At 55.0% G+C, this 8,856-nt stretch overlaps 1 protein-coding gene across 1 annotated transcript; it reads right to left on the reverse strand.

The window, feature by feature from the left end:
• Window positions 1-1,918: 1,918 nt before the first annotated feature.
• Window positions 1,919-7,416, reverse strand: LOC308057803 (olfactory receptor 14C36-like). Its single transcript, XM_080411847.1, has one exon. The coding sequence runs from the start codon at window positions 4,798-4,800 to the stop codon at window positions 3,865-3,867; it is 936 nt and encodes a 311-aa protein (XP_080267973.1). The 5' UTR covers window positions 4,801-7,416; the 3' UTR covers window positions 1,919-3,864.
• Window positions 7,417-8,856: the final 1,440 nt, after the last annotated feature.

Consider the following 8,856-nt stretch of genomic DNA (forward strand, 5'->3'; position numbering starts at 1 on the left):
ACGCCAGTGATGCTTGTTGCAATAGTCACACACAATGGCATGGACATGACCCTCACGCTGAATGACAAAAATAAAGTTTTACGCCCTTTTATGGTGGCTCAGGGTGACAACATCTTCATATGATGCAGATTAATTACTGAATCCTTTATTGTGCCAACAAACAACTATGGAATTGAACCCCATGTTCTATTTTGTCATGTAAAAACCAAAGCCAAGATTGTTGGCTGAATTTGACTGCAATGCAGTACCCCTATAAGATTATGCGTGGCATGAACAACACGGAATACTGGGGGGAACTCAGAATAGATGTCATTACACCTACCACTCAACCAATGGCTGTACCCAATCCAAAAATTTTTGAAAATGGACCATACATGATCAGAAATACAGGTCAGCAACAAATGTTGTTTAATCCAGAGCGGTCTCTTAAACGAGTTGAGTTGTTGATGCAAGTTAATGTTTCAGATATTCAGCCAGCCTGCTCTCCTTTCCTAAAACCCTCTTAGGAGGGATGGATAACCTGGCTGCGGAGACGGACACCTTCTGGGAAACGGACTCGGAGAGACCTCGCTGATGTTTTGGGAACAGGATTGGGGTTTCTGAATGGCATTGACTCAGAGATATTAATGAACAAATTGGCAACTACAGCTAATGATCTGGCAGGATTGCAACAACCTTTGCAATCTTCCCTATTGGCTCTGGGAACTGACCAGTGGCAGTTAGCAGATGTGTTACCAAAATGGGAAAAGGTGAATGTGGAAGATCACAAATTGATTGTAGATGCACTTGTTATAATCCAAAATAACCTTTCTTTGGCTCTTAGTTGTATCCAGGCCCAATTAAGGATACAATCAGTGGCTGCCTCGATTATTAGAGAAGGTGAAGGAGGCACTTTTCCCACTGAAATTCGGAAAGTAGTCTGGGACAGTGCCACCGACTTTGAGAGGAAACTCCAATCCTGGTGGAAGTTGGTAAACTTTACTTATAACCCCACCATAAACATTGCCACCACTATTGTATTGACGATATCCCATGCGTCAGTAAATGTAATCTACCCCATTATTGCCTTAGGATTGAACCAGAATGGAGCCATACTCTATCCTTTCGAGCATAGAGTATGGGCCCAAAAGGTGGGTGAGAAATGGCAAACTGTAGATTTGGAATCTTCTATCGTGCAGGAACAACAAGGATTTGTCTGTGAAGGCACCACAATCAGAGCTCAGGACATTTGTTTAGACACTACACAGAATATCTGTCATTTTGAGACTCGTCCTGACGATAACCCTGAAACAGTGCTTGTATATATTGGCAAAGGTTGTGCATGTTTGAGAACTGCTTGTAATTCTGTATCTGTAGATACGGTGATTGTAGATGCTAAGAATCATTCCAATTTTTGCGTTTGCAATTTTATGAACATCACTGGATGTGACTTCTCCTATTTAGCCCCAGTCACATCTCACCAGCTCTTGAAATCTAATTATACACTGATTCACGAATTGCCGCCTGTATCCATGGGAATGAATCTCACCTTGGTAAAACAACTGTTACAGCATCAACACTTGATCAAGATTCTGGAAAATGTTAGAGAAAACGAACGTAAAACCTGGATAGCTGTCCATCACAATGTGGAAGAAATACACCGTGTCTTGAGAAGAGTGAGAAAAGATGCAGAACATGGATGGTGGGACACACTTTTCTGATGGTCACCGACTGCTACTGGCATCTTGAACAACTTGTGTCACCCTATTGTTGTCCTTTTGATATTGGTCTTGATCGGTCTTGTTTTGTCAATGATATTGTATGTCTTAAATTGGAGAATGGTAAAGCAATTGACATATCTGACATCTGTAATCAATGCACATAACTTGTTGAATATCCCCTCCAATGTGGACATCCCTAAATCTACTGACACCCTTTCAGGGTGTTGGTGTGTAGGTGAATTGGGAGCAATGGAGTAATTTGGCCCTTGGAGAAACTGTGAGGGGAATGGTCTTTATGTTTCAGTCCTGGTTTCTCACAATTCATGTATTTTTGAATTGGCAATAAATAAAATTGAATTTTGACATGATGACACATCTTTGGCCATGACCCATGAGCACTGCTGGTATAATTTCTTCTTTTGTCCTGTTGAGTCAGGCAAGTGGATGAGCAGCTGGGGGCTGGCTGGGTGCTGGCCAAGGTTAACCCACCACAGGACCACATCAGGACTGCTGAGCCCACAGTGGGGCTCCCCAGCACAAGAGAGACCCTGCCAGACTGGAGCAATTCCTGCACAGTCCAGAATGATGGCTGGAACCTGGAGGACATTATAGACAAGGAAAGGCTGAGAGAGATTTGGGAGTCTTTGAGAAGCTGTTTAGAGTTCAAGACTGATGTGCTAGACCCGGGACAGCTGGTGGGATCTCATTCAATGCCTGCCTCAATATTTGTCAAAATGAAGTCCTGAGCACCTGATCTGGCTGAAGGTGTCTGACCACCACCTTGGCTGAGTGATCAACTGTGGCAAGAACTATGGGACTTGTGTGTAACAAGGGACAGTAGGAAATTGATTCTCTTTTTATTGAAAATGGTGATGAAGTTGGGTATTACTGAAGCAGAGAGGAGGAAAGAGGTGATCAGGCAGCAAAGGACCCTCATAGAGGCTGAGATCTATAACCAGACATGGAAATGAGCGTTGCTTGGGACTTCTTGGGGGAAAATTTCCCTGGGACGGCTTCCTTAGGTTCCAAAGAACATGGCACAGAGGAGGAACCTCAGTCTTGCTCCCCTGGTGCCTTGCTTCCTTTGTCATTGACCCCCAGATCTGCACCAGGACCACCCTGCTGTGTGCCCCCACCCTGCACACCCACACAGCTGAGCTCTCATAGGAGTTTGCCTCTCCCTGGCCCTTCCCTGCCCAGCCCCCGCCCCCAGCTCTGCCCACCTCCCCTGCCCTCTCCTCAGCCCAGGCAGACACAGCAGCCCACGCTGGGCTGGCCCCATGCAATTGCCCACCCAAAGGGGGCTGCAGAGCTCTGGGCACTCACCCCATGGCCGCAGACCCTCACAAGGGCACAGGAGATGCTGGTGGGCAGAGAGGGGACTCATCCTGCCAGTCAGTCCCAGGGCAGGTGCCAGCCATGGCACGAGGGGACAGAGGACATTGCCTCCCTCTGTCTGCTGCTCCTCTCTCACAGGGACCCTGATTGCCCACTCCTAGCAGCCCCTCGGGGCCAGTCCCTGTCCCCAGCACCAGGCTGCTGGCCTGGGGGCTCCCCAGGCACCTCCTGCTGCACCAGGGTCACAGCAGCCTGCCCCAGCTGGGGCATACACAGAGACGTCTGCTCTCGCCCAGGGATGTGGTCTCAGGCATGGCCCTGAGCAGGCGGTGCTGCTGTGCAGGGCAGCGGTGCCTGAAAGCCCAGGGAGATGGTCCCAGGCACATCCCTCTTGGTCACCCACCATTCCCATGGGCACTGGGCACCCACACGCGAAGGCTCAACACAGGCCCATGCCCTAACACACTGCCCCATGCCCTCCTGCCCTGAGCCATGGGGAACCCAAGCCCAGCAGCATGGTCTTCTGGGGGCAATTCCTTCAGCCTATTCCTGGGCTCAGCTTTGGAAGAAGAGACCAACCTCCAGGTATAGGCATTGAAAAAACCCACCCTTTTATTAATGAGATATGACACAGGAGTCCATATGTACCAGCCTCCCAGGCACACGTACAAAGGCCTCTGGGTCAGGGAGGCTGGGTTCATGCTTTTGAGGAAGTGGAGTTAAGAAATACATTGAAATAAAAACATGATTGTCATAGACGGAATGTTAAACACACAGGATGTTCTATACGTGACTTGAAAATATTTTGTAAAGAGCCACAGTCAGTTCATTGCCGCTGAGAGACACCTGACTGCATCAGCTTCTTCAGTGCGCCCTTGAGCTCCTGGTTCCTCATGCTGTAGATGGCGGGGTTCACTGCTGGAGGCACCAACGAGTACAGGACTGAGACCGCAAAGTCCAGTGATTGGGAGGAGATGGAGAGGGGTTTCAGGTAGGCAACCATGGCAGTGCTGAGAAAGAGGGAGACTACGGCCAGATGCGGGAGGCACATGGAAAAGGCTTTGTGCTGTCCCTGCTCAGAGGGGATCCTCAGCACAGCCCTGAAGATCTGCACGTAGGACAGCATGATGGAAACAAAACAACCAAATGCTACGAAGGCACTAGCCACAATTAGCCCCACTTCCCTGAGGTAGGTGTGTGAGCAGGAGAGCTTGAGGATCTGTGGGATTTCACAGAAGAACTGTCCCAGGGCATTGCCTTGGCAGAGCGGCAGTGACAGTGTATTGGCCGTGTGCAGCGCAGCATAGAGAAACCCACTGGCCCAGGCAGCTGCTGCCATGTGGACACAAGCTCTGCTGCCCAGCAGGGTCTCGTAGTGCAGGGGCTGGCAGATGGCCACAAAGCGGTCATAGGCCATGACAGTGAGGAGAAAATACTCTGCTGAAAGGAAAAATAAAAAGAGAAAGGCTTGGGCAGCACATCCTGCATAGGAGATGGCCCTGGTTTCCCAGAGGGAGTTGGCCATGGCTTTGGGGACAATAGTGGATATGGAGCCCAGGTCGAGGAGGGAGAGGTTGAGGAGGAAGAAGTACATGGGGGTGTGGAGACGTTTGTGACACACTACAGTGGTGATGATGAGGCCGTTGCCCAGGACAGAAGCCAGGTAGATGCCCAGGGAGAGCCAGAAGTGCAAGAGCTGCAGCTCCCGCGTGTCTGCCAATGCCAGGAGGAGGAACTGGGTGATAGAGCTGCTGTTGGACATCTGCTGCCTCCAACCATAGGGTCCTCTTTATGGAGCAAAACCAGTGACAAGTCAGGCAATACTTCTGTAAAGCCAAGTGAAAGGCATTTCTCCTAGATGCGCCCCTTCTGCCCCATGTCCCCCCCTCTCCCGTTCCTGGGAGAGCTCCCTTCAGAGCCGTGGCTGGAGCTGTGCTGAGTGCTGGCCGAGTGTGCTGTGAGGAGCAGGGGCTGTGCCCGCTGGCTGCCCAGCAGTGAGCCCTGCTCTGCAGCAGGGGCTTCATGGGAGCTGTGGGGGCAGGGGCCAGTCCTGGCCTGGCACTGGCTCAGCCCAATCTGCTCCCAGCGCAGAAGGGCCTGTCAGCATCTGCTCCACCCGTGCTGAGCAACAGCCGCGGCCAGAGTCAGGTCAGGAGGGGTTTGTGCTGTGCTCAGGGAGAGCAGAGTGAGTGCTGAGAGGCAAGGGGACTGTCTGTGGCTTTGGGAGAATGAGGGAATCTGCTCTGTCCCTCCAGATCCTTCCCAGTTGCTGGATGAGAAGTTTACTAATGGTCTGGACCCCTTGGTCTAAAGGCTGTGCTGGGTGGGAGAGGAGAGCAGAGGTGCATTGCTCAGGGAAGGAACCTGCATGGCAGACCATGGCCAAGAGGTGCCCCCATCTCCCCTGCATCAGGGTTCCCCTCAGCATCTCCCCCCCTCCCTGCCCAGGGCTCTGCTGCCTGCAGCTGTCCCTGCCAGCAGCTCTTTCTCTGGCCCCAGGGCTCTTCCCTGCCAGCGCTCACAGAGCCCAGCTCAGCCCCTGTGTGCCAGCTCTGCCCTGCAGCCGCTCTCTGTCTGCAGGCAGGAACAAACAGCTCCCCCAAAGCCTGAGGGAAAAGGAGAGCTGATGCTGGTTTCATCTGCAGCCTGCTGGGGAGGGAAGGCACTTGCTCAGCTCCCTCATCAACCTCCCTGTGATGCTTTCAGCATCTCAGCCCCTGCTCTGACCTGCACAGTTAAGTTTCCATTCCTACCAAGATGAGCAAGATAAAAGTGGCAGCAGAGATTCAGGCAAGAACAGACTCCAGCAGAAAAACCCTGCCATGAACGTGCTCATGAGAAGTCGCCTTGGAAATGACCTGGAGCTGTGAGCAACCCTGTCACATGCAGCACTCACTCAGAAGAACAGGGACCTTTTCCTAATGGGGGTCGTTCCTTTCTCCCCCACATTCTCCCCGCAGCCGCACGGGAGCCCCCCGGCAGGCTGAGAGCTGCCCCTGGCAGGCGGCAGAGCCCCTGCCCCAGCACACAGCCCCCGCGGCTGCAGGGACCCTGCTGGCAAGGACAGCCCTGGGCACCCCTGCCTGCACAGCCACCTTCACAGCCCTGCAGCCGGCCCTGGCACAAGGCAGCCCACATGCCCTGGCCCTCCCACGCTGCAGCAGGGAAGCCCTGCTCTGCAGCACACTGGCCTCCTCCACAGCAAAAGGCTCCCACACGGTCCCACAGGCTGGGGGTGCCCCAGCTGCTGCAGACCCGGCTAGCAACTGCAGAGGCATTGCCCTGCAGCCACACACTTACCGGCTCAAGGGCTCTGCAGATTTCTCCAGCAGGGAGCTCTCAGCAGCCTCCCAACAAGGTCTGCTTTTGAGCTCTCCCTGCCTCCCTTGTTCTGCCCCTCTGGGCTCCCTCCACGTGTCCCTGGGGCTGCAGGGGAACCTGCTGGGCAGCAGGATGGTGCACTCACTGATGTCTTGTCTCTCAGCTCTGCAGAGACATTTTTTTCTAGCAATGGCTTTTCTCTGATTAGAAAAAAGATTTCAGCATGAGTGTCAGCTTTTGTTAACCCTTCAGCAGCCAGCACAGAAGGAAGTTCACAGGAAAGCAGCTCAGGTCTCCAATGTGTGGGTTTGGTGTGTGATGTCTTCAGTAACTCTCACACAATGTAGGCATGTAACTCTGGATTTATAGTCTCAGGGCTAAAGACTCAGGTCTCCTTTGCCCAGGCCATGTCTCTGCTCTGAAGCAAAGCCTTTGCACCCACGGGCTCGGGGACACTTGGTACCAGTTGCCTTATGGCCAGGCAGAGCTGGGCTGGTGCCGCAGCTGGGGGGCTTCAGCCCAGATGTGCAGCAGTGCCCTCAGCCAGGGGCCCACGCAGAGGCAGCTGGAGCCCGTCCTGTTGCAGACAGAGCTGTGACACTGAGGGAACCAAGTGCCAAGGCAGGTGGCAGAGCTCAGATCACCTGCTCGGCAAGGACAGCAGCCTCCAACGGTTCCAACATTGAAAATGGAGTTTATACTTGTGAGGCAATTCCAGGGCACCCGAAGGAGCGTTCCCTCCTTCTGCACAGGCCACAGCCTGCCAGTGTGTGACCTGGCACCTGCACTCTGCTGCTCTCCTGCCTCACTGCCCCTGGGAGATGAGACTCCACCATTTCTTTGCTCCTAGAACCAAGGTGGACATGAATGATGCAGGGTCTCAGATCCAGGTGAGCATCACAGCTGTTGGCCCATCTGTCAGCTGTGCTAGAATGCCGATGCAAAGAACCTGCAGACACCTAAAGGAGCATTGTCACTGTGCTGTCCTGTGACTGTCAGCAGGTGGTTACTTGACCACTGGCTTGCAGGATCCCACCAAGCCTCTGTAGGAAATGCAGTCCCTTGAGGTCTGACACAGGATGGACAACCTTGCTCTGAATGCCCCCAACACCAGCCTTTTTCTCATTGTCCCCTGGGACTTACATTCCTTCTCCTTACATCAGACTTCTCCCCTCAATTCTGCAGGTGGGTGCTGCAGCTCGTTTGCACCATCTCCCACCTGTTTGCCTTTAGAGGACTGGCTGCACTAAGGCGCAGAAGAATTATTTAAATCTCCAAGCAATGTGAAGCATGATCAAGTGTCATAAATAAAAAAAAAAAACTCACTTCACACTTCTGGCACCTGAGCTGGTAACTGTCCAGGTGGATTTCCCAAGGGTAAATCACACCTCACAGACCTGACAGCCTGCAGATGTGTGTGAGGATCTCCGCAGTGGATGTCATTTCCCTCAGTTTACAGAACACTTATCATGGTCTTCATCAGTGTTCTTCGGCCCAAGCGAGGCCATGGCACACGGCTTCGGGCTGGCGGCGGGACTGTCCCGAGCGGCAACTTTCGGCCCCAGGCCTCAGCCACCCGGTCACTCACAGAAGCTACGGGAGATGCTGGTGGCAGCGGAGCTGAAGGGCCGGCGGGGTGAGGGGACTGGTGGGGCGGAGGGGATGGCTGAGGGACATGGTGGGGGCTGAGGGACATGGCCCGGCTGAGGGGACTTGGGGAGCCGAATGGACGGGGGGAGTGAGGGGGATGGCAGGGCTGAGGGGGGCTGAGGGCACCCGGTGAGCTGAGGGGGGTGGCGGGGCTGAGGGCACCCGGTGAGCTGAGGGGGGGCTGAGGGCGGCGGCAAGCTGAGGGGGGTGGCGGGGCTGAGGGCGCCGGCGAGCTGAGGGGGGGCCGGGCTGCGGCCGTGCCGTGCCGAGGGACCGGGGCGCTGCGCGGACCAGCGCCGCGGCGGGGCTGAGGGCCGGGGGCCGCGCGCGGCGGGCAGCGCCTCGCAGGCGGGGCACGTGCCGTTCGGCGCGTGGCGGGGGAAGCGGAGGCCGCGCGGGCGGCGGTTGAGCGCGGCGTTGGTGCCACCTACCGACACGGACGCGTCGCAGCAGCCCGTCCCCGTCAGTGCCGACACCTTCCCCGCCAGACTGTGGCGGCTGGTCAACAGCCCGCGCTGCCGCTCCGTTCGCTGGGATGCCTCCGGCCAGGGGCTGGTCATCAACCAGCCGCTCTTTGGGTGCGAGCTGCTGGGCGCCGGGCCGGCCGTCGCCGCGCAGCCGGGTGGCGACGGGGCAGTGGCAGCTGCCGGTTTCTTCAAGACCAAGAACTTCAGCAGCTTCATCCGGCAGCTCAATCTCTATGGTTCTGCAAGGTGGGGATGTTGCCGGGGAGCAGTGTGGTGGGGCCTGGGCCTGGGCTGGGCCCAGAGGGTGGACAAGGCAACGGTGGCAACTGCACCGGGCCCCTGCATCACTTCCGCAGCCCCCACTTTCAACGTGACCGCCC

This window comes from Falco punctatus (assembly GCF_963210335.1).
Source record: "Falco punctatus genome assembly, contig: scaffold_33, whole genome shotgun sequence".
Classification (NCBI taxonomy): Eukaryota; Metazoa; Chordata; class Aves; order Falconiformes; family Falconidae; genus Falco; species Falco punctatus.

What these genes read in the sequence shown, in the direction of transcription:
- LOC308057803 (XM_080411847.1), bottom strand. Translation starts at nt 4,800, where the DNA reads ATGTCCAACAGCAGCTCTATCACCCAGTTCCTCCTCCTGGCATTGGCA.